Source organism: Gopherus flavomarginatus, chromosome 8 (assembly GCF_025201925.1).
Source record: "Gopherus flavomarginatus isolate rGopFla2 chromosome 8, rGopFla2.mat.asm, whole genome shotgun sequence".
Lineage (NCBI taxonomy): Eukaryota > Metazoa > Chordata > Testudines > Testudinidae > Gopherus > Gopherus flavomarginatus.
This window is the reverse complement of record NC_066624.1, coordinates 66,196,137-66,221,477: the sequence shown is the minus strand read 5'-3', so window position 1 is coordinate 66,221,477 and position 25,341 is coordinate 66,196,137. Positions and strand designations below refer to the sequence as shown.

The window sequence follows — 25,341 nt, the reverse complement described above, 5'->3', positions numbered from 1 at the left end:
TCAGTTTGACTTTAATCACCTTTTTATTTGGTAGCATCGTAAATAAACATTGACTCATTATCCTCTCTGTTCATCTCTACTGGCTGAACCACAGAGGTTTGAGTCTGTTACATCCTTTGGCTAACAAAGCCAGGTCTTTTAGTCCAGGCAGGAGAGGATCATGCTTTTATATCCACTGCTCCAGAGTTTGATCCCTGCTGCTGACAGCGCACCTAGAGATATCACATTACAACAGCAAGACCTGGCAGTTTAATACAAACAAAAAACTATATCCTAAACATGTTTGTAACTACCATCAGACCCCATAGCTCTTCCAGGAGCCAGTTCTCCAAGTCACTCATCATTTGGAGAAACAGCCTTATTCTCATCTTCGTCCAAATCTTGCAGCTGTTGACGAGAAAACTCTTCAAATACCAGGTCTTCATCCTGGGCACTGAAATGAAGGAAAGACAGGCCTTTCAAAACTGCATACCTCTTCATACCAAGCTCAGTTTTCCACTGGGAGCCCTTCATCATCACTTCTCTCTTCCCCTTACATGCAGTGCCCTCTCACTTCACCAGTGGTGTCTTAAGTCCTGAACCAAAGCCCCTTGAAATCAATGGGTGTCTTTCCATTGACTTCAATGGGCTTTGGATCACATGCCTACAACCCAGCCCTGTTGAGCCAGCTGGCACAGCAGTCAGCAGGTGTTTTCTACACCAGTCAGGATAGTAGCCATGGAAGTTTACTAAATGCTGTAATGTCCTTCCTTGCTGAATAGCATCATCTCCAGCTGGACAGCTTGGAAATGGGAAGGGCCTTTACAGACTACTAGAATTAGCCTGTGGAACAGGTCTCATCTTGCTCGTTCTACATTACGGTTCCGGACAAGACTAGGAGAATTTCAGATGCATTAATTCACCAGGAGCTAGAATGACCAGCGGGACAATATTAAAAAGAAGCTTCATACCTCTCCATCACTGTAATTACCAGCACGCATAAAAGAGGAAAGAGGAGACACAGCAGAGGGTTAGAATAGAGTTTACTCTAAAGCTAAACAGGAATCTCACAAAATAAGGAGACAAAATAATAACTGGTTTAGGAACTGGTGTTTTTTTCTGGAGCTTGAGGAGCAACCCAGAAAAGCCTTATGTCGTGAACTCTATCTCAGTGGATAAAATAAAGGTGCCCGGATGAAGCAAAATTAAATCACCTTAGGGCCTGTTTACATGTGGAAACTGACTGGCATAGCTACAGCAGTGTAACTATACCATAGCTATACCAGTATAACTCCCCATGTGGACACTCAGGGCTTGTCTCCACTTACTGCGGGAATCGACGCATGGCGATCGATCCACCGAGGGTTGAAGACCCACTAAATCGACCGCTGCTCGCTCTCCCGTCGACTCCGGTACTCCTCCAGAACGAGAAGCATAAGGTAAGTCGACGGGAGAGTTTCTCTCGTCGACCCAGCGCAGTGTATACACTGCAAAAAGTCAACCTAAGCTATTCGTGTAGCTGGAGCTGTGTAAATAAGATTGACTGTGCCCCACAGTGTAGACCTGCCCTCGGTTGGAAATAAGAGTTTATTCCAGTATAATTACTTGAAACAGAGTAATATGGAACTAAAGTCTTAGTGGAAACATTCCATTAGCAGAGCTCAGACATCAAAGGGGCTAAGGAGCTAAAAAAGAACTTCCCACGCTGGCTTGCTAGGAACAACTGCTGTGAAAGGCGTTTGTGTGCTCACCTATTAGTACCAAGCAGAGGTGATACTGTTTTGTGACACGGTGTTCCTCTTAATTGGTCTGTCACTCTTATTTAAAATAAGTAGCCAGCTTAAACGGGGAAGAAGTCATTAATAAGCATTAAGTCAATTAAATCACACACTGTACAGAAGACAGAAAGTGGTAGAGACCACATTTCAGCTCTTTTCTTTGGTAGCTTTTATTTTAGAGTGCAGAGCTCAGAATTTTACACTTGCTTAAATCTTACACTTAACCCTTTGGCACTAGGTGAATGCATTCACATGATGGGATTTTAGCCTATGCTTTCCCAGTGAGGCAGCATTAACTGCTGCTCGCTTTCCTTTCGCTAACTTGGTGCTTTCAGCGATCTCTCCATGGATTCTCTGCAGCTTGAGGTCTTCAAACCACAATTTGAAGACTTCAATAACTCAGACATAGGTTAGGGGTTTGTTATAGAAGTGGATGGGTAGGGTTCTGTGGCCTGCTTTGTGCAGGGGGTCGGACTAGATGATCACACTGGTCCCTTCTGACCCTAGAATCTATGAGTCTATGAGCAGTGATTAAGCAGAGTGTACTGTATTGTGGTGGTGGAGGATTTTTTGGAGGGAAGTCTGCTTTTCTGGTCACTTTAGCTCACCCGATGACAGCTGCATCACCCACCCATCCCACTGAGCCTAACTGCAGCCAGCTAGGCCAGACTGTCCCAGAAGTGGTCAGTGATTCTGGGTGTCTTAGTAACTTGGTGCCAAACTCAGGACACTGAGCTTTAGACTCCCAGTGGTGTTAAGCACCCACAACTCCAGCTGAAGTCAATGAACGGATGATTCTCAGCACTTCTGAAAACCAGGCCTTTAAAGTGCATCAGACCCAGAACCCATAAACAGAACCACCTAAAATTAGTGGATCCTTTTTTAAAGCACGGGCCTGTGTTTGTATTTCATACTCAGAGTATCATTTACTGTACTCATTGACTCCATTAAGAAATCTGGGATGTATGAATCTCACCCAGTGGTCTCAACCACTGCCATCACACACCGTTTTGCTTTTGAATCAATGGTGTTCAATTTTTTTCTTTAAATACTGTCTTTTGCTTTTTCTCCCATTTGAAGTATGATAGTTACTAAGGAGACGATGACATCACTGATGTGGGCGAAGCTTAGTGGTATCCAAAAGTGCAGTACACAGTCAATTTTATATAGTGGGAAGGGGGAAACATGTACTGTTTTAGTCAGATTTAGAGTTTGTCAGGAGACGAGTTACATAGGTAGGTACTGTGCTATATGCAGCACCATAACGCCCATGACACACTGCTAGGTAAGATTATGCTCCAAAAGATGCAATTATACTAATTTTAGCTTACAGCAGCCTTTCCTTACTATAGGCTCATTAGCTAAAGGCCAACACACTCTAGCAGAGCTTGGGCCAGATTCTTGCCCCGATGTAATGTCATCCTCTGCCTCTTAGTTCATGTACAATTATCCTGAAGCTAAAGTTCTCAAGAGCCTGAACAAGGCTATGCAATTTCTTGTAACAATCCAATGTCTAAATAAATACAACTCAGCCTTTCAGACTTTGTGGAGGTGTCTCACAGGACAAAAAGTAGTATTTCATCACACGGTGCTATAAGCTTGCATTGTGCAATCAGAGCAGTAAATCTATAGAATTAAACTTGGGACAGATGGTAATTTCTATTATAAGCCTGATTTTATCCTCTCTTAGCTCTTGGGGGGAGGTGGTGAAGCATGTTTACTGATTTTTTTTTTCAATTTTAGTAATTTTTGAAAGTTATTATGTAGCTAAGTGTATTACAGGTATGAAATAAGGTTTAAAGAGATGCAACCAATGTGTACACACTGTATGAGAAATCCAAGGCACGGAAACTATACAGAAATCTGAGAAAGGAAAGGTAGTAATCCATTCCTGTCCATCCCCCAGGCATAGAAATAAAAAAAGGAGAGAATAGTTATCCATAGCCCTACACTTCTGATATAAGCTTTTAACTTTCAAAACAGCACTGTATCACTTATAAACACATTTAAGGGACAAATCTGCTGATGCAACTCAGCACAGCTCCATTTATTTCAATGGTGCTGTGCCAGCATGGACCAGTAGAAAATGTGGTGAGAGAAAGAGACCGAATCCTCGACTGCTTCCTCTGCTTCACACTTTGTTTGAGATTCCCTAGGCTCAATTCTCCCTGCACAAATAAACATGCTGATACTGGATACATTCTATTTACTCTGACCCTGTATAATCCTGGGTGAGTTTTTTGGGTGGTGATGGGGCAGGGGGAGAAACAGAGGTGGAATGAGCTTAGCTCAGCCCACCAAGGGCATCTCAATATGGTTTTCTCCCCTGGTATTTTAATCCCACTATATTTTTGGCTTTATAAAGTGATCTCCTTCCTGTTTCTCAATTGCATCCTGCCCCCCCCTTTTCCCCACCCAAAAAAAAAAAAAGACAGCAAAGTAAGTAGGGAGGCACAACAGACAATTGGTAACTTTTAGCTCATCAGCAATAATGAAGGGAACAGAAAAGATGAGGATGACAACTGATCTCAAAGTCCCCACACAAATGCATTTATCTATCCCTCTTAGAGGTTGCACAATCAGCTACAAGAATTAGTCTATCTCCTGGTGCTTCTAGATTCCCTAAACACTGTTTGCTGCAGCTCAGTCTCTGCAATTAACTTTTGATCCACTTAATGAAATAACATCTAATTTGGAACTAACGAAGCACATCTTTTTTCTCAGAGTTCAGTGAAAAACTGGTGGAATCACTATCACAAATCAAAAGCATGAAATCACTAACAGGAATAGTGACTAGAGATAACACAGGAAGCCAGAAACTGCAGGATCTGGAAAAATTTTCAGTTTACCATCTTAATTTGGTAGGTTTAATTCTCTATTGTAGGACCCTAAAACACACATGCTGTGTTTCTAAATCTGCTATGCAGGTTTCAAAGGGACTTTTTATTTTATCCATTGTGTTTTCCTTTTTGAAGTGAAGGCATTTCTTTCCCCAATTAACTGCTTTTAGGGTTCCCTACACAATTACTGGTGAGTCTGTCCTGTTATTAAGTTATAGAAAATCTACTATTTTCATCTGTATGATAACCTAAAAATGAACTGTTAGAGAGAACTGTGATTTAGCAAATGATATATGGGCTGCTTCTTTGGTAAGAGGATGTGGTGGGGGAGTGTTTGAGAGGGATGTTTTGCAATCCTGAATTTCCAATGTATCCTTTTTTAAGGCCAAGAAAAAAAGATCTATATTCTGGCTGAGACTGGATTGAAGTAAGAGGAAGACCTCATGGCTCTGGCATTAGCATTTTCCCACAGAGGCACCAGGTCTACTTCCATGGTTAAATTGCCTAATGTTTGAACATGAGGGCATGTGCGCACACATGCTTATGTAATGAACTGTAGCTCCAAACAAATACCACAGCTGTCAGCATCAATCAAACCTGTAATCTTCAGTTGCCATTCTATTTGAATTATAGGAATAACAATTAGGCATCCAGAAAGAAGTATCTTTGCTGGGATCAGGCCCCAAGCTCATTCACAGTAGGACGAAGTATTACACTCTCCCAGTCGGATAACTAATCCCAAGCATCTGAGTCCACAGAAGTTCAAGTCCATCTAGAGTGTTATTTTGCAACAAATCAGATTTGATTCCCAATGTTAGCCATGGTCTACATACAGATGTGCTCACTGTTTGTTACATGTAGGGCTCATCTTCACTGCAACACCTAACCTGAATCAGTACAGTCAAGTTAGCCTAGCTCAAGTAAGAGTGGCCACACTGAAAAATGACAGGTAAGCTACACAAAGCAATTGGATTAGCATCTGAGGAGTTGTGCAAACAGTAGCTGGAGCCTATAGCTGGTCACTGCATTATTAGCTTGAACATCAGCAACACTCAAACTTCAACTCACACCCAGATGGGCCAGCTAGCTTGAGTTTAAAGCACCCTTCAACTCGAGCTACAGATGTATTTGTGGACAGGAAGTGGGTTAGGGGTAACACAAGTTATATCTTGACCCAACACTGCAGTGAAGACAAACACTTAGTTGTGGGAATGTTTTGGGGGAATAAATTTAAAGGAAAAAAACAAACAAACAAACAACAATTATGTCTGAAAAGATATCTACTGAAGTCACTAGACCTGAAAAGCTGGTAAGTGTTTCCCCCCCCCAAACGCCATTTATTTACATTGTGCATTTGATAGCAATTTGGGTAAAGTTTGCAAAAGTACCTAGATGATTTAGGAGCTTTGTTTTGCTTTCAGAAATGACTCAGGGCCTCCTAAGACAATGGGATTCAGGCATTTTCAAAAATTGTGCTCTACATGACTCTGGAGCTGAAAAATCCCATGGATTTTCAATGAGACTTTGGCTCCTTAATCACTTAGGCATTTGAAAAATGTTACCCTTGAAGATCTCCAGTCATTTCTACTGTTTCCTCTGCACAGTTAATCAGTTTATCCCTTGCTGGAAAGACCTGTATAAACATCAAGAGGGGAAAAGGAAAAAAGAGTTCTGATTTCTGTAAAGCAATCTTTAGTTTAAAAATCCCTATGATATTCTATTTAAAAGGAGATCAGCAATGGAAATTTTCCAAAATTAGCAAGTTTATTACAAATACAAGGTTGGCACAATGTCCCTTATAACGTCTCCCCCCTTCCCCTCCACGTGTGTGTGAAGGTGCCCTATGTTTATATTTTATACACATGCATGGAGAGAATGTATATGCCAACTTCTTGAAAACATGGAATTGGTCTTAATTTGAAGCACTCTGCATATATTCAGATGTGATATCTACCTGCCCTCCTTTTCTCCTGATACTCTACATTCTTCTACCAAAATTACTGCCTGAAGTGTGGGGAAGTAGAAGAGGGTTTTGCTGACAGCAAGCGTTCAAACACCAAACAAAAAAAAACAACACACCATGCCACACACAAAAAATCATGCAATTAAAAAAAATCCATGAGATTTTGGGTTCTTTTGATTTGCCTCCTGCTTTGAGCCCTCCGGTTATACTCGCTAATATTTTCAAGCTTTTCTCTGCAGCCATGAGAGTTAGAAATATTGTAAATGAAAGGTGAGATTCTCATGCGCTCTTGATTCCAGCCATTGAGGCTTTTAAGACAGACTCCAAAACATGACAACATTCCTGATGATAAAGTCACAACAGTTGGCAACACTGTCTTCTTTAATCTGCTTGCTTGCGGAGTAACAAACCATGTTACTCATTCCCTCCCCCGAAAGTCAATGTGCGAAGCTTAGAGTTGTGTTTCTCATATATTTGTGGAGCCATGTGTCTCCTTAACACTGCTATGGAGCAACCATTTAGTTCAAATGCTTTAGTTTTTTTTTTGATTTGGTGGCACAACTTCTTAACATGGAGTTAGAATATTGAGCTCCGCTGTCTTATTTATTCAACATATCCTGCCATATACTTTACGGCCACTAGGTGTCTCGCTAGTTATAGTTCTGCCTACCAATTTGGTGTGACATTTTTCTCTCTCTGTCGTGCAGTTTAAGATTCCCATCAAAGGGAAATCTAGTATGAGAAACAGTTTTAGAAATTCCTTCAGTTCGTGGCATGGTGGCTGCCTTGGCTCGGCATGGCTTTAATACAAATATGTTTTTAAGAATTAGATCACTTTTTTTAGACCAGGTGACTACCCAGCCTTGAACAGCTTTATGAAAACCTTACAACCCATCCAGAGCCATGTTAGCTGGAACTGAGTTTCACTTCCTAACAAGGGCAAAATTAACACAGACAAGACCTTTAGTTGGTGCCCTGATTTGTGTTGTTTCTCTCTCTCGGTACTAGTGTCATCCTCTAATTCAACGCAGATTAAAGACGACAGGATTGATGTCTGTCCCTTTCAAGTGGGGGTTACAGTTTAGGACACAATGCCCATCTCTACAGAACCCTTCCCTTTTGTTCCCTCCGACCTTTCCTTTCGGTACATCAGGGTTGGTTTGCTCATTCGACTTGGTGTCACCTCTTTGCTAAACTTATCCTGTAGTTCTCGCTTCATCCCAAAGAGCAATAGCTATGTTCTTGGGCACAACAGGATTGCACATAAAGCTGTGCTTTAGCTTTGGGCATTTAGTTATTTATTTTGCGTGCCCAAAGACAGAGAGAGAAACAGTGGAGGAGCAAGGAATTTTTCTTTGAATACTGTCTCTGTACACATGCAGAAGGCAGGGCAACTCAGCTAGAAGGGCCTAGAAACATCCAGCAATAAAGCGTGTCAGTTATTAGATAGTGTACCTGTTTCTGAAGTGGTATAGGAGGCCCCGCATAGGCACCGACTCAGTGGGTGCTCTGGGGCTGGAGCACCTTCCGGGAAAAATCAGTGGGTGCTCTGCACCCACTGGCAGCCAAGCTCCCCTCCAAGCGTGCCCCATCCCTGCTCCTCCGCCTACCTCCAAGCGCTTCCCGCCTGGACGCTGCCAAACAACTGTCTGGCAGCGTTAGCACGCTCGGGGGTGGGGGAGGGAGAAGCAGGAACATGGCGCACTCAGGGGAGCAGGTGGGGCCGGGGCAGGGATTTGGGAAAGCAGTTAGAATGGGGGGCAGAGTTGGGGTGGGGACTTTGGGGAAGGGGTTGGAATGGAGGTGGGGTCTCATGGAAGGGGTTGAGTGGGGGTGGGGCTAGGGCAGAGTGGGGGTTGAGCACCAAGGGGAAAGAGGAGAAGTCGGCACCCATTAGGACGGTTCCATTTAGGACAAGCAGTTTTACAGGTTCCTCACATATGCACCATCTGAGAGCTGAGCCAATTAGAGCTCATGGGGGAAAGGTTATAAATACTATAGATGAAGACAGCCCTGCGGACTCAGTAGCTGATTGACCAAGAGATGGTGTTTGCTTTGAGGGCTTGTACCACCCTGGATACAGGCTACAGATTTCTGTTTGACCAGCAACTAAAACCAGTCAACTATTAATCCAAAGACTGGAATTTTGCTAGCTATAAGAATCCCAGATTTGTTTGCTAACAAGGCTGTGACACATTTGGAAAGCAGAGGGAGACTGCCATTCTTCTCAAACTCTGAAGAGTCCAGGTGACACACGCTACATATTATGGCCATACGATAAAGCCTGAGAAATCATCTCAAAGAAAATCAGAGGGGATGTTTGTGTGTGTGCAGGTTAAAAACAGAGAGTTGTACGTCTTTTGTAAATATTGAAATCTTGCATTTAAGTGTGTAAAAGTAATAAAAATGGAGAAGTCTGTCTAATATCTAGCTCTTACACAGCACTTTTTGACAGTAGATATCAAAGCGCAAGGACTTTACTATCTGATAGCTTTTGTTTAAAAAAGTTATTCATAAGTATTCCAAATGCTGTTTACAATGTTTGTGTATATTAAGTGTTTGATTACTAAGAAACTCTATGATACTCTTTCTTTGAAGCTGACTAGGGACTATTAACTATATTCAAGGTTTTACATACAATAGCCCTGAGATTTAACTCTGTGTAATGTTTTCTGAACATTTTGGAAAAAAGACAGAACTCTGACCAGTGCTGCAGCAAAAAAGTAAAGCTGAAGTGCAGGAAATAGGGTGGAAGTAATAGAGTTTAACATAAATATTACCTCAGCACCCACCTGCCCATTACATATGTTTTGAGGTTATCTGGCACAACAAACTCAGTTCAGGTCTCTTCCCTGCTTGGGAAGAGATTCTTCTGCTGGGGGAGGAGGGGTTTAATATGATAGAGGTCTATAAAATCATGACTAATGTGGAGAAAATTAATAGGGACGTGTTATTTACCCCATCCCTTTAAATCAAAGGCATCAGGTTTAAAAACAAATCAGCAAGTATTTCTTCACCCAACACACAGTCAATTTACAGTGGAATTTACTGCCAGGGGGGAAGTTGTGAAGCCAAAAGTATAACTTGGTTCAAAATAGAATTAGATATGTTTATGGAGGGTAGGTCCATCAATGGCTATTAGCCAAGATAGTCACGGACATAAACCCATGCTCTGGGTGTCCCTAAACCACTGACTGCCAGAAGCTGGGACTGGACAACAGATATTGGATTGCTTGTTAACAGCCCTCTTCCGTTCATTCCCCAAGCACTGGGCACTGGCCACTGTGGGAAGACATGACACTGGGCTAGATGAACCATTGGTCTGACCCAGTATGGCTGTTCTGATATTATTTTGAGGTTTCCCCTACAGCAGGAATCAAGGCATTCATAGCGAGCATCATAATATGCAAGAGATTGCAACACACGTAAGTAGTGAAAGCATAAATGTGGCATTACTGACCTCTTATGTTTGGTTCCTCAGGCTTGGGGTGCATGAGACGGAATGGCAGCTCTGTGCTAACTTCACTTTGGGGAGAGAAGAGAATGTATCATACCTACATGCCCATTAACTCCTGTTCCAGTCATGCTACACCTCCCCAGTATGATCTACCCGTGTCTACTAGATGTGAAGTCCAGTTCCATCCATTCCTAAAACTCAGCTACATTCAAAGTTCCCTGCCCGCACAAAAACCAAAACCACCAAGTTCTGATTTGCTCGCTCAAAACCCAACTGCAGCCATTGCTGTCCTCTACCATCGCTTCTAGCACAAGGCTTGTGCTTAGTCCTAAGTTACTTGTTTTGCTCCTTTCTAGAGACCTTGCACATAACTAAAGCATGGATATCTTTATCACACTGGATTATTCAGTGTCCTTTGACCTAACAGGTTAAGGGGTTTTTAATTTATGCAGGGGGTGGGGATAGGAGGCAAAGTGTCATGGCCATGATTGTGTGGTTTGAAAAGGCAGAAAATGTAGCAGCTTTACCTGGAGGTGAGATCTCCCAGCATGCTAGGTAAACAGAAAAACAAAAAGTGCTTGTAATGGGGTCTTTGCTCCATGAATACATCCAAAAAGGAAAAAGCCTCCAGCTAACCACCCATGCCCTATTCTCTCTTCAGTCATCTAGCACAATGGCTCCGATGGTGGGGCTCTGATGGTCCAGAGAACTTCCAGATGGTCCATCTGCAAGGCTTCCACACAGATATTTCCTGCTCACTGGAGCACAATCCAGGCTCCTAAGGCTTTCAAGAGGTTCTTTAGGTCAATACAATTAGAGAAACCCAAAGCCCATCTCCACACACTGCATTGTTACTTAATGTCTATCTTTGCTGGGTGCTTCTTCTGTGTAAATTCAGCTATGATCAATTCCGCAGAGGACTCCAAAATTTGGGGTAGCAAACACATGAGTGAACCAAAGCGAGCTAGAGAAATTAGAGCAGTAAGGGCTGCAGACATGGAAGAAAGATTCCATATTAACATACAAATGGTGGAGTGGGCACCACTAGGAAGCCTCATCCCATTATATTACAGTGAGCTCATTTTCCTCATCTTCACATGGTCTCAGTATTTTTTTTTTCCGGATATAATCAAGTGCTGCAGGAAAGGGGTGGTGGGATTTGGAATTGGAGGCTGCGAAGAGTTGTCCGTCAGATCTTTAGTCGTTCGATGAGTTTATGAACCACTGAGTTATAGCAGCATCTCCACTGAATTCAATTCCCACTGGTCCTTTCCCCAAACACCCCCATGACTTTTCTCTCTTCTCCTGCACAATGCAATGCTCAAATATAAACATCTCTGCTTCAAAAAATTAAGCAAGAATAAGAAATCAGACTTTAAAGAATCAGATTAGGTGATACTTATGTATAAGTGTTACTTTGTCAAATCCATCTTATGGACTGAGGAAAGGGGGTTCTGAACCTCAAAACGGCAAATGTTCGCATGACTCCATTCACAGCTGCCCCCTAAATCCACAGGATGGATCAAAACACAAGCCAGGAGACCATGCAAGACAATAGTTATTTTATCATAAGTACAAGCCAAACCATTGACCCTGTTTTAGATTATAAGAGGATAGAGACAGAGAGAATCCAGTGATGCTGAATGCAAGGGCAAATCAACACTTCCCACCAGCGGAGAGTTATTTTTGTCCCTTTCCATATTGGCAGTGATATCAGGAAGCTGAACTTCCCCCATGGAACTAAGTAGTGGGGGATAACACCAGCATTTCCCAGTAAGCTCAGTGGGTGGAAGGCTGGACCATAGCATGTTTCGGCCCAGGGGTGTGCATCTCAGCCTTGTGCAGCAGACAAGTGATGACTTGGAGATACATTTTTGATTGAAGCTCTATTTGCACTCTTACAGTGTTAAAAAAAAAAACAATTTTCAAAATCAGAGAGGAGGTTACATTCAGAATTGAGCTGCAGGGGCATCTAGCATCTGAGGAAGGTTCTCCCCTTACAGACTGGGGAGAATTTAGGGCTGGCCAAGTGAGATGACATTGCCTAGAGGCTTCCAATGTCAAGTCAGCATGTTGACTGCACCCCCTTTGTCCTAACTATGGACTGTACTGGGTATTCCTCTACAAAATGGACACATTTTCCATCTCTATTCTATACAGATACCAAGTGCATTGCTCTTACCCTGAGACAATGAGCTTCACCTTCACCTTGTAGGCAACCAGAATCCCCAGCACTGTCTTGTCTATCCCATCCTTAATACTACAGGAAAGAAAAAGAAAAAACAAACAGAATGAGCACTACACAGTGCACTATTAGCAGATGACTAGAGTCAAGCAGCCAAGTAAGCACATCCATTCTCAGGTATTAAACATATTGAGAGACCTTGGGACAGCCGATTCCCTTCCACACCTGGAAATATATCCTGGGGGACATACCAAGGTGAAACAGATCCCAGCCTGAATGAATATAAGGCACTCTTCCAACTCAACCTATATGCAAAACTGAATGTGATATTATAGGACAGTCTCTCTCTACCCTCGCTTCCTCTGATACTCTCTATCAGTTGGTACCTTCAGAATAGGACTCACATGGTACTGGAAGCCAAGTTGGTGTCTTCATCCTTTAACTTTCCATCGAGGGCTATGCCCCGTTTCTCACGGTTATTTGCCAGCAAGGGCAGAAGTATCAATGTCTTGGTGATGATACTATTTGGCTGCACTTTCTCCCTTGGAGTGGATTGGGAGTTGGGGGAGAGAGGAGAGAGAAACAAATTCAGTTTAAGTACAGATCTGGTTATGGGAATTTCAGAACAGATTGCAGAGCCGGGCACCAACTGCTCAGTACTTTCCAGGAAAAAAAATGCCTTAAAAACAAAGCTATGTCTGCCTTGATCTACAACCAAAAGCAGAAAATCCAACATTTCAGGCCAGGCCCTGTCCATACTAGCAAACCAAACTTCAAAGCATTCCTGAAAATGGAGCAAGTGGTTTCAATACCATGATCATGTAACTGGTTTTCATGCATGAAGGCCAGAAGGGACCGTTATGATCTAGTCTGATATCCTGCCACACAAAGGACATTCAATTTCATCCAATTAATTTTCAAGCCCTTGATTTCTGGTTGCACTACCTCATATCTTTTAGAAACACATCCAGTCTTGATTTAAAGACTTCAGGCGAAGGAGGATCCTCCACCCTCCTTGGTAAGTTCTTCCAAGGGTTACTGTTAAAATTTTGCATCTTTATTTCTAGCCTGAATTTGTTTAGCTTTCACTTCCAGCCATTGCAATTTGTGGAGCAGTGGATACGTCTACACTGCAAAAACAAAACCACAAAAACCCTGCAGCAGTGAGTCTTAGTCTGAGTTTGGGTCAACCAACTTGGTCTCACAGACTTGCACTATGGGGCTAAAAATAGCTGTGCAGACATTCCCACTTGCACTGGAATCCAGGCTCTGAAAACTGGTGAGGGGGGTGGGTTCATAGCGCAGACTCCAGCCTGAGTTGGAATGTCTACGCTGGTATTTTTAGCCCTGTAGCACTAGTCTGAGTCAGTTGACCCAGACTCAGACTCTCTGCCATGAGTTTTCAGCAAGACGAGAGATCCTTCTACCGCTCCCCATGTAGACCCACAACAAGTCACCTATTGGATAAGTAAGGTAAACTGAGTTTCTTAAGTCTCACAATCATGTCAAGAAACCACAAATAAATTCCCAGTGTGAATGGAATATCAGCAAAATAAGTCACAGTACTTAATCTCAGATCAAAATCGATAAGTCACTCATGACAACAACTCTGCTTTTCTCTTTAATTACTCAGCACTCTATCCCTTGGTACCAGCCCCTTCTACATTACTGAATAGACCATTTAGGCTTACAGCCTGGAGCATTACATGACTCATGTGTTAGTGCTCCAGTCTACACAAAACAAACTAACTCAGGACTGCAAAGCTCATTTTTTCCCAGTCAAGCACTTGATGAGCGGGCAGCAGGCCAAGGACTGGCATTTAGGTAGGTCACCACGCTGTGCGCCAGAATCCAGTTGGTTACTTTATCTGGGCTATCTGGCAAGGATACACGGGCGGACTTGATGCAGATTGTTAGGTTTGGGGATTTTTTAAAATTATGTAGAAGACACAAACATGGTGGGTTTTTTTTTTTAAAAAACAATAGATATAAAAATAATGGATATGGAATCAAAAACAAAGGTACAGCTCAACGTACATAACAGCTGTGGGCCCATTTTTGCCCTCTCTGGGAACTGTATTCATAACCAAAGGCAGAATCAAGCCCTGTTTTCCTGGAAACTCACCCATCACTAGAAGGGACTGTTTTATGGTTAGCTCAGGCTAGTATGTTATTACTCAATTGTTGGTCTAATAAAGTCTCACTCACTAGTAATAGCTACACAGCTACTGTGATCTTAACTACACATTGAAAACCGGGTAAATATATACAGACTGCTATTTTAAGAGATGCGTTTCATTGACTTGACACTCAATTCTGAAGGATCGATTACAGTTATTCAGTTAAGCAGGTATTTTGGGGATGTGCCTGACAGTTTTGAAAGCCTATAACTAAATTTAATAAAATAAAATAACCCCCCTGAATGGGATTTTATGGCAGTTTCAGTGCAGGATGTGGCACAGCTATTGTGACTCTCAGAAGAGTGCTCTGTAAGCCAGCCATAGCCTGGGGGTGACAATTACAAGTCGTCATTTTGAAACTCCTTTAAAAGATGGATGGGATGGATTTATGCTCTTATCACAGTCAACCTATGGAACTCATTGCCAGGAGATGTTGTGAAGGCCAAAACTATAACAGGGTTCAAAAAAGAACTAGAGAAGTTCCTGGAAGATAGGTCCATCGATGGCTATTAGCCAGGATGGGCAGGGATGCAATCCCATGCTCTGAGTGTCCCTCAGTTCTGTTTGCCAGAAGCTGGGGATTGGTCACTTGATGATTACCGTTCTGTTCATTCCCTCTGAAGCACCTGGCATTGGCCACTGTTGGAAGACAGGATACTGGGCTAGATGGACCACTGGTCTGACCCAGTATGGCCGTTCTTATGCATTGGAATATCCCACTTTTCAGATCCCTGAGTGGAGGGCTGGGGTAGTCCCTGGCTGGGTGGGAGACAAGACCCGCATCTCATGTCTTTTCCATTGTTTCAAACGAAATTATAGTTGGCAAGAGAAATCTCAGTGTATCAAGTGAACTGGTTTTCATCCGGGTCATGGAGTGGAGAGAGAGAATGGGGCTGAGCATCAGAAACATGATAGCTTACCTCTGTCAGCATCCCCTTAGTCTGAGCATGGCAGGGCAGGGTTGCACCAGGAAACTAGCTCCAGACCATAGCTGAGAGCCTTTAATTTCTGGTGAGAGAAGGTACTTAAAAGGAGAGTGAAGGAAATGACTGAGCAGAGTAGGGAAGGAAAAGCAGGACAATCAGATACTCACTGCATCTCCTCCATTGCTACAACCTTCGTGTAATAGTCACTTGAGTACAAAACCACATTGGCAACTTGCTCCACTGAGAGAGAAAGAACAAAAACAGGAGTGAGGGGACAGAATCAATTATATAGACAGCATATAAACAACTGCCCTTCTCAAGAAGGAATGAACAGGGACAGCACTTACAGCCCATACAATTCACAGACCTCCCGTATAACACAAGCTCTAGAATTTTACCCAGTTACCCTCACACTGAGTTCAATAATGTGTGTTTCATTAAACACAACTTCCAGGAAGTTACAGGGTCCCAAAGCCATCAAAAGATGGAGAATCCACCATTTCCCTTGGTAGTTTGTTCCAATGGTTAATCATCCTCAGTGGTAAAAATTTACACCTTATTTCTAATTTGAATTTGTCTGGCTTTAGACAAATAGTATTTTCTCCCTGTGGAGATCACAATCAATCCCCTCTTGATCTTTTAGATAAACAGATTGAGTTATTTAAGTCTTTCACTGTAAGGCATTTTCTACCCAGCCCTCATATCATTTGTGTCTATCTTCTGCACTCTCCCCAATTTTTCAATATCCTCTTTAAAATGTGACACCAGAACTGGATGCAGCGTTCCAGTACCAAATCTCCCCAATGCTGTATGCAGGGGTATCACCATTACCCTCCTCCTACTCACTCATTCCGTTTATATAGCCAAGGACTGAATTCATCCTTTTGCTGCAGTATCACACTGGGAGATCATGCTGAGTTGCTTATACACTATGACCCTAAACTCCTGTACAGAATCACTGCTTCCCTGGATATAGTCCCCTATTCTGTAGGCATGGCCTGAATTTTGTTCCTTGATGAACAATCTGGCATTTATCTGTATGAAAACACATTTTGTTTGAATGGCCCGGCTTACCAAGTCACTCTGTACAACTGCCCTGCCATTTACCATTCTGCCGACCGGTGTGTCGTCTGCAAATTTTATCAGCAGTGATGTTATATATACTTCCAGATCACTGATAAAAACATTGAACAGTGCCAGGCCCAGAACTGATCTCTACAGAACCTCACTAGAAATAACCACATTCAATGATAATTCCCCATTGACAACTACCAAGTGTCCTGCTGCTCACTCAAACTCTGCATCTCACATATTTAAGACCATCACCTTCCCACAGAGGAGGCAGCATGCTTTAAAGCACTGGACTGGGACTCTGGAGACCTGCTTTCTACTGCCAGCTCTGCCACCGACCTGCTGCCTGGCCCTGGGCAAGTCATTTGCACTCCTTGTGCCTCTCTTTCCCCTCCTATCCTTTGTCTCTCTCTCACTAGGTGTTTGTAGATGGCCTAATACAATGGGGTTTTAATCTTAGTTGTGGCCCTTAGGTGTTACCAGAATACAAATTAAAGCCAAGCAGTACTGGACCAACACCCTGCCCTTGGCCTTCCTCAGGGAGAAGGGGGGAACCCCTTCAGTGCTCTAAGGTTGGCAGTCTCCCATAACGAGAACTCTCTTGCCAGCTGTCATTTCATTTATAACAGTGATGGGCCGAAAAGCAGTGCAAAATCATGCACACTTTGAAAAGGCACATCTAGAGCTGGCATAGACAATTCCTAGCAGAAGGCCATGGAGGGACAGGGTGACAGCTCCAGAGAGTCCTATTTCCTGAAGGGCAACAGAGGCTATGAAGCAGCAAAGGGACACTGACAGGGAGATGGAATGGAGCAGGGTGACCCCTGGTCTGTTTAAGTGAGGGACACTAATAGGTTCCAGCTCTGATGACAGGATGAAACACAAACCCCACCCTACGTAGCTCCCATGGGATTAAGGACAACAGTAAAAACGCACCCAGCACTCTGATCTTCTTCACTGTTTTCTCTGTATTGTTGGTCACAGTGACAGTGACAGGAATGGGCTCACCATGGTAAAACACCTGGAAGAGTCAGATGGGCTCAGCACATGGCACACAACCCAGCAGAAGAGCTTGTACAATTTAAAAAATACAATGCTACTCTCAGCCATTTGCAACAGAACCCCCTATGGCCTGATGAGAGGGAATCAACTATTCCAGGTACATACACCATCAGCTCCTACCGCCTGACCCAAAGCCCACTGAAGCCAATGGGAGTCTTTCCACTGACTTCACTAGTCAGTCACTATTGAATTGTGTAGCAGAGCACCAGTGAAGGAGCTCACTCACTCCATTCCTGACTACTGCCCACAGCAACTACTGTGAGAAATGGTGTCAGAGCACTTGAATGTTAGGGCAACTCAGAAAAAACTGAATCCAGGCACGAACATCTCAGAGAAGTGGTCTTGGGGCAATGAAGCAGGTATTTGCGTCTGAGCAATGAGCAAAAGGAACTCTCTGGGGCAGACTGCTCACCTCTTTACTCAGACGTGCTCTCAGGTGCAGTGGCTTGCTGGACATGAAAAACTGCCAGGTGGTCTCAGCTTGAGGTTGGGGTCCTGATTCTTCTGGGGCATACTGTACTTTACGGATCAACAGGCGCACAAAGTTCCTGAGGAGCGGCAAACAGAACGGCAATTACGCAGAGCAGAACCTCCTATTTCACAGGAGTGGTTGTTCACCTGCATTCACGTCCCTTTTGGAACGTTTCTGATGGAAGGATCTGAACACAGATACCCAGAGCAGAGCTGAACAAGCTCCAAGGGACTGTCCTTATTCCACACACATTCTGTTACCTTTTGGGAATTCGCTCTTCCACGTTCTCTGTACAGAAAGCTTTCACCTCAAAGTCCACCCCGCAGCACTGCCAGAGAGAGGGGGGGGAAGGTGAAGCTGTGAAATTTGTTAAGTGGTTAGCAGCCTTCCTATACAAGGAACTCTGCAGGTGTAATACTCAGGGTTTGGACAATCTTATTCCTGAACTTGACAACTGACACCTCCAAGCCTATTATGTTTTCTTGTGAGGCAAGTGCTATAGACTCTCTCTGATCAACACACCCCATGTTTCTTAAAGATTAGCCAGCCTGTCCCGTATTTCTAAAATGACTAACATCAGCACCTGAGATGTGGAATTCCTTTACAGATTGAACCTTCCTTTTTTGCCACCTGGAGTCTAAGAATAACTCTTTGCAATCAGACAGAGCTGACTGTTGTCCCTGCAGGATCATGTGCATATTGGACATTTCTTCTAAGGTACATGCGGCCAAGTCCCATTTGGTTTTCTCTTTAAAGATTTGTGAAACCTTTTGCTAAAATACTTTTGCTAAATCCTTTGGCTAATCTCCAGTGTCTGCCCAACACCTTCTGCATCACTTTTTCATAAGTCCAGTCTAGTTGTTTGGACAAGTATCCAATATTTTAAAATGCATTATCCCTGAGTAACAGCTCTTGTTACCTAGTTAATCTTAACCTGTTTTTTTTTTTAACCCAAACATGTAACACAAGTTTTTTCCACATATGCTTTAAATTAATCGGAGATCTTAGCAATTGGTCTTAAAAAAAGGCATTCGGTTTCAGACACTTGAGAGTGAGTGTCTGTGATGTGAGTAAATATTTAATATAACCTTGTCTGACATCACAACACTTATTTCATTTGTAGCCAGCTGACATCCCCTGTAGTATTCTGAAGGAAATGGAGTCTTAGGTTTCAGTGAAATGCTTTTCCGCCCCCCAACTGTTACGCTGCTATTTATCTGTTACTAAACGAGACTGGTTACTCAAAATGCCTCTGACTCCATCCCACTCTCTAGCTTATTTCCTGTTGGGTGGTTCACAAGATAGCACTATGCCACATCTCCGGTGATGGAAAGTACATTAACTTCTGTGTTACCTAGTTCTTGCTCTCAAAATATTTGAACCAGATATGCATCCCTTGCTCTTTCCTCTGAATTTCTTCCTCAGTAGAAGTACTGAATATATGAAACCCTGTTGGTCTCACCTTCGCAACATCATGAGGGGCTGGTTGCAGGGAGACTGAACAGGGCAGATAGTCTGGAAACTGAGGAGAAAAAAAAAACAGAAATTATCCAGATCCCCAACTGTATTGCTCCTAAAATGATACAGTGCTCGTGAAAGGTGCATGAGTGACAGCCTGAGACAGCATAGTCCATTAGTTCTCCATAAAAAAGCAGCCTGGGCAGCATCAAGGCAAGCTTCCCCACACTATTCTGCCTAAGTGCCCCAACCAGGCACTGGAGGGACCACTGACATTGTTAATTATATTCCAATAGTGCCTAGAGAACCCAGCTGAGAGAGAGGCCCCATTGTTCTAGGCACTGTACACATGTAAGCTCCTTGGGGCAGGGACTTCTAATTTAAATAGACAAGACAAAGGGTGCGAGGAGAAACAAAGAACCAGGGAGGGGAAATGACTGCCCAAAGTCAGAAAACAAGTTGGTAGCAGAGCCCCAGGATTAGAACCCAGGACTCTTGACTTCCGGTTCAGTGCCTTATCCAGGAGATCATTGTGCTTCCCTTTCAGGGGAGTGAGTGAAAGATAGCAGATTCATGTAAGGGTCCCAGGGGCACAGAGACTGAACTAACGAGGCCAAGGATAGTGTTTGAGGACATCTGATCATGGGGAACTAGACTGAGATCACTAGAACAGTCAGCAGAGAGTAAGAGCACTCAGTTGCTTATGGCCTGGGCAGGATGTGAGCTTGTGATGAAAGGCTCCAGCTGTGCCCCACTGGAACGGCATGACCTGGAAGAGAGACTTGTGGAATTCTACCAACCCCACACTCTAGAAATCCCAACAGTCTGAGCCTGGTAGAGGTCTCCATTTTGTATGGTTAGGAGACATGTCACAAGCCTAGACTGCAGAGTCAATTGAAACCCTATTTGCTACAGTATTAGCATATGGTAGATTCTAAATCTGGATCCTACTAGATACTATGGTCTCTAAGGCAGAGTGAAGGGAATGGGATGTCTCTGGGTCAGGAAGAGGAAGCAGATATATGGGTTGTAGATCTACTCAAGTTAGTGTTTTCTACAGCACCTATCAAAGTGGTATCTAAGATGTTCTGATGATACAGTGACAGGCGCCAGTATAAGCACCTAGACAGGCTGGTAAAAGAATATTTGCACAGCAACGTTCTGAGGGGACTTCATGAGTCTCTGGGTCAGACATGCATGAGGACGCTTGGAAGCAGGCTAGCAACGGTGTTTTGGGAGATAGCAGGTGGGAGGATAAGTGCTGGGGTAGAGGTGCCGACAGACTGGGCGGAGGGAAGGAACTGGGCATCCTGAAAAACGGCCACAGAAGTGGCAGCAGCCAGGTTAAGTATCTGACTGCCACTGAGGCCTGTAACCTGGGTGTCACCTTCGACTCTGCTCTCTCACCAGAGCGACATTCAGGCCATTTCTACATCCAACTGCTTTCTCCACACAGCATCTCCAAACTCCAGCCCCTTCTCTTGTCCACACAGCCAAAACTCTTGTCGAAGCCCATATCACTTCACATCCTGACTACTGCAGCCTTCTCTTTTCTGGCATGGATTATTGCCCCTGTGCTCCCCTCAATTCTATTTAGAATGCTGCTGCTAAGGTCGCCTTCTTGGCTAGTCGCTCTGACTATGTCAGCCCTCTGAGGCCTGCCTCTGACTCACCTCCACATCAAATACAAATTTCTTGTAACTTCTTCATAACTCAGTCTGATCCCACTTCGCGGAACTAGAAACCTATCACACTGCCAACCCTCGCCGTTCCCCTCTAAGCATTCCAAGCCTTTTCCTCCACCAGCCAACTTCTTTGAACATCTCATCCTTTTTCATATGCTGCCCCTTATGCACAGGAAAAGCTCCCCACTAAAATCCATGCAGCCACTTCCCTACTTTCTTGCATACCCCTCAAGATGCATGTCTGCTACTGAACATACAAAATCCAGCCTGCTGCCCATAGCCACACAGGTATCAAGTGGTCACTTCCCTTCTTTCCTTCCTCTCTCTCATATCCCAGCCCAGTCAAATATTTGCAATAAATGTAACTAATAAAGCAGGGCCAATTTGCCACCAGATTCATTTGCCTCTGTGCTGTATCCACATCCCTTACTCTTGGCCATGCGTGTCTTTAGACTGTAAGACCTCAAGGCTGTCTCTGATCTGTGCTTATACAATACCCAGCATTAAGAGGCCACTAAATCCAGTGGGCTTTTGGGTGCCACCCAAGCATAAGCAATAATTGTATTAACTAATTTTAATAAATATTCCAGCAAAATGCAGAGTTTTTTGAAAATCAGTTCCACGACTCAAGGCATAGACAGCCTCATGAGTACACAAGGCAGTAGTATAGGCAAATACTCTGGCAATAGGGGAGCAAGAGACAGAGGTGGAAACATTAAGGGGTTTTGTTGTCATAAAATCATTATGATTCCCTTTATAAGGAATATTTCTGTGCGCAGTCAGGACCCCTCCACTTTGTTAAATCCCTAGCACATTTGGTGTGGTAAATAATGGTGCCATCTAACCTCTGACTCAAGGTTAGAGTTTTAGGTAACATTAGATTAATTATTAATCTCCTCTTCAGATTATCATGGAGTGCTGACAGGCTGGATAATAAGGGTCAAGGAGATGTGGGTCAGAGGCTCTTGTGAGGCACTTACTGTTAAAACAAAGGGGTAAGCATTGTTCCCCAGCTTCTTCATCAGACATTCCTGCAATTGGGAGAGAGATTCCCATTTTTCCACTGGTGGGTACAACTGTATCCTAGAGAAAAAAAGATCCTTTCGGAAGGTCAGACCCATCACATCAATGTCTTCTTGGCCATACCGGAAAGCACAGGTCAGAGTCACATACACTGGAAAGAACATACACAGTAAATTACACGTTTAGTGAGCAGCCAATTCAGAGATTCTGAGACTTAGAGACCATCTGTGTTACAATTACGGAGTCCAGGAAGACAGGTCACAACACTGTTGCGTCTCCCCCTCGCCCCGACCTGGTTCCAATTTATAGTATAGCGAAGATCTTAAGTTTGTTTTGTAATGAGACTGAAGCGTTGGACCATATTCAGACAGCATGTCCAACAACCAGAGATTCTCTCACCAGGATGGGGTTAATTTTGCATAAGTCAAACAAACCCTTCTTCCCCTTGACGATCTCGGGATCCACTAACAAGACACCATCTAGACAGAAAGAAATAGAAAAGAGTAAATATTAAGCAGTATGGAGAAAAAAATAATTTGGGTTTATTAAGTCAAAGAAACATGTAAGAAGAGTTTGTGGCTGGACTTACCTACAGGTTCCACGCCATCTATGTGGTCAATGAAGTCTCGTTTTCCCAGATAGATAGTCACCTGTAGGAAGGAGGCATTGCAGATGAGGCAAGACGAGCCAGGGCATCAATCTTGCCAAGAGCTGAGCACTCCAACCCAATTGAGCAAAAACTTTTTAAAGCAGAGGTAGGCAACCTATGGCAAGCGAGCTGATTTTCAGTGGCACTCACACTGCCTGGGTCCTGGCCACCAGACAGGGGGGCTCTGCATTTTAATTTAAATTTTAAATGAAGCTTCTTAAACATTTTAAAAACCTTATTTACTTTACATACAACAACAGTTTAGTTATATATTATAGACTTACAGAAAGAGACCTTCTAAAAACGTTAAAATGTATTACTGGCACGCAAAACCTTAAATCAGAGTGAACAAATGAAGACTCGACCTCGCTTTAAAGCATATGCTTAAAAGTTAAGCACAAGTAGTTTCCATTGAAATCATCAGGACTATTCATGAGCTTCAGTATTTAACTGGATCAGGGTAGAGGGCTCAGCATGTTGCAGGACTGAACTCCAAAAATGCCACACAATTCCTTGTGTCTGTGGCACAGGAGCTGTACAGTGAAGGACTTTTGCCTGGAACTCGAAAGACGGCGAGTCAGCCTTGATTTAGACATCTGGGCAGCCAACAGAGACATGTCCAATGAGGTGATGGGGAGAGGTGTTGCCATCCTATCTAAGATTGGTCATTATGTTAAAATGCAAGTAGTCCACTTTATTGATTCTCTAACATAGCCAACTGCTAGGGCATGGTGTTGAGTATACATCAAATTATTTTCAAAAGAAGTGGGGTGAAGACAAGTGTCCCATAAATAAATCCCCAGGTAAGCGAGACAGTGGCCCTGTGCACCCATGGCTCAAACTAGTGGGTATAGATGCCAATTACTGTGCTACTTACAGCCTTATCACGGGACATCTTCTTGTAGACAACATGTGATTGAGGGGGACTGGTGTTCTTCAGAGAAATTGAGGAAGGAGTAGCCACCTTATGAGACTCAGCACAACTCATTTCCACAGATGGGTGAGAGACCAGGAAAGAACAAAGCCTTCCTGCAGCAAGAGATTCTTAGACAAGTGTCAAGAAGAGATGATGAATGAAATTATGGTTATGTTCAATAGGATCCAAAAATCTTAACCAACCAATGTAGTGCATTAAAACAGACTATTCCCTCTGAAAACTCCAGTCAACTCCAGTGCTGGGAAGGAGGGTTTCCTTTTATTTTACTCTTTTTTTCATTTTAAGCTTCCAAAGTTAATGCAAAGTTCAATTTTCAAGCTACCAATGGGAGTTATGAAGCTAAATTCTCACAGATAGCTTTGGGTTGGGAGGGAGAGTAAGATAAATAAGTGCAAGCAGAAGCAGGCCAAACACCTGATCAGATTATTTTTTTTAATTTGACCTTTTAACCCAGACTGGAATTTAAAAACAAAAAACAAAAAAAAAAAAAGTTTCCATTTTTCAAAAGTTTGTTAGAAAACTCAAAACAAAACTATTTAGCCTTTTGATCGTTCTGTGGCTGCATGGTTGGGTTCAGTTTCCCTTTTTCGGCATTGCCTATTTTGATTGATCATCGCAGTCACATGATACGATTATTTAAAAAATTTAAAGCTTTCAACTTCTCAAAAAAGTTCAGTTTCAAAAATATCCTTTTGAAAATTAAACTAGGCATTGCAGAAGACAATGAAAATGTTTATTGATTGCATCTATTTTTCAACCACTTCTGCTTCTTATGTTACTCTATGAATCTTTACAATATGGCACGACATTTATTAGGAACATACACAACACAGACACTCAGAAATTAGTTTCTGACTCCCTCCTAGAAAAGTCTGGTCCTTCACTTCACCTTTGGAATCAGTTCACTGAAGGAAGTATTTTGAAAGGCCAGGACTGAAGAGAAAAATGAAAACATCCCCCCTGCCCCTTTGTCAAAGTTGGAGCAACTTTTCCAAGACCAACATGGAATTCCTTGGTGGAACACGAGCCAGAGGATTTGAGAAAGAGGAAACTAGGGAAAGAAATAGCAGTATCTTTAAATACCTTGCAGTGCTCCAAATTCCACAGCAGCCACCAGAGGAGAAAGTTCCCTGAGCAATAAGATGAGAACTCCTCCTAAACCACTGAACAAAGGTGAATTTTCCAGGCAGACAGGTCCTGCAGATCTTCCCCTGTCTGTAGGAGTGACTCACTAGCCTGCTGGTGAAAAAGGAGAGCAATTTGTAGCCCAAATTGAAAATAGGTTTCTAGTTCTTACTACCCACATTTTCAAGAACTAATCCCCTTCAAGCAGTAAATATTGTACCTGGATTAAGAACAGATCGGCTAGGTCAGCAGTGCTGGGTATTACTTAAAGAGACCCCAGATCTTCAAGAGTCTACAGTGCCATCCTCCCAGATTCCTTGGGTGTAAAGACAGCACAGATTTATATGGAGCAGGAGGGTTATGGAAAGCAGCTTTATTCTAAAGCTCTTTCTCCATCTCTTTTTCTATTGGGGCTGCAAATCATGCAGCCTAATAAGGAGCTAAACAAAGAACTATTTGTGAGATGTTGAACTTGCAAGCATTAGAACAAGTCTCTATAAATACAGGCTATTCTAAGAGTTGCAAGTACATTATCAATAGATATATGTTAT

The 25,341-nt window shown here is 43.1% G+C and overlaps 1 protein-coding gene across 5 annotated transcripts; it reads right to left on the bottom strand.

Annotated features, from left to right (window-relative positions):
- SAG (S-antigen visual arrestin) lies at positions 1-24,841 on the bottom strand. Of its 5 annotated transcripts, XR_007775952.1 has the most exons (16): positions 24,749-24,841; positions 23,606-23,772; positions 22,669-22,729; positions 22,514-22,558; positions 22,037-22,230; positions 19,376-19,435; positions 18,174-18,241; positions 17,854-17,989; positions 17,316-17,400; positions 15,476-15,548; positions 12,607-12,744; positions 12,200-12,277; positions 10,545-10,568; positions 10,021-10,085; positions 6,160-6,230; positions 340-433 (listed from the first exon to the last, which is right to left on the bottom strand). XR_007775952.1 is itself a non-coding variant. In XM_050965269.1 (15 exons), the coding sequence occupies exons 2-15, from the start codon at positions 23,714-23,716 to the stop codon at positions 267-269; spliced, it is 1,305 nt and encodes a 434-aa protein (XP_050821226.1). In that variant the 5' UTR covers positions 23,717-23,772; positions 24,749-24,841; the 3' UTR covers positions 1-266. The 5 variants fall into 5 exon arrangements, 3 of the variants coding, with proteins under 3 accessions (XP_050821226.1, XP_050821227.1, XP_050821228.1); XM_050965269.1 differs by lacking the exon at positions 6,160-6,230 and having other exon boundaries at positions 1-433; XM_050965270.1 differs by lacking the exon at positions 6,160-6,230 and having other exon boundaries at positions 1-433; positions 23,606-23,757; positions 24,749-24,837.
- Between the last annotated feature and the right edge of the window lie 500 nt (positions 24,842-25,341).

Bases quoted from the DNA above. Each gene is read 5' to 3' on its own strand.
- SAG (XM_050965269.1), bottom strand. From the start codon at position 23,716: ATGAGTTGTGCTGAGTCTCATAAGGTGGCTACTCCTTCCTCAATTTCT. The intron at 18,242-19,375 runs GTGAGACCAACA...TCTCTCTGGCAG, and splicing joins CCCCTCATGATGTTGCGAAG to TGCTGCGGGGTGGACTTTGA. The intron at 10,086-10,544 runs GTAAAGCTGCTA...CTCTCCCCAAAG, and splicing joins CTGGGAGATCTCACCTCCAG to TGAAGTTAGCACAGAGCTGC.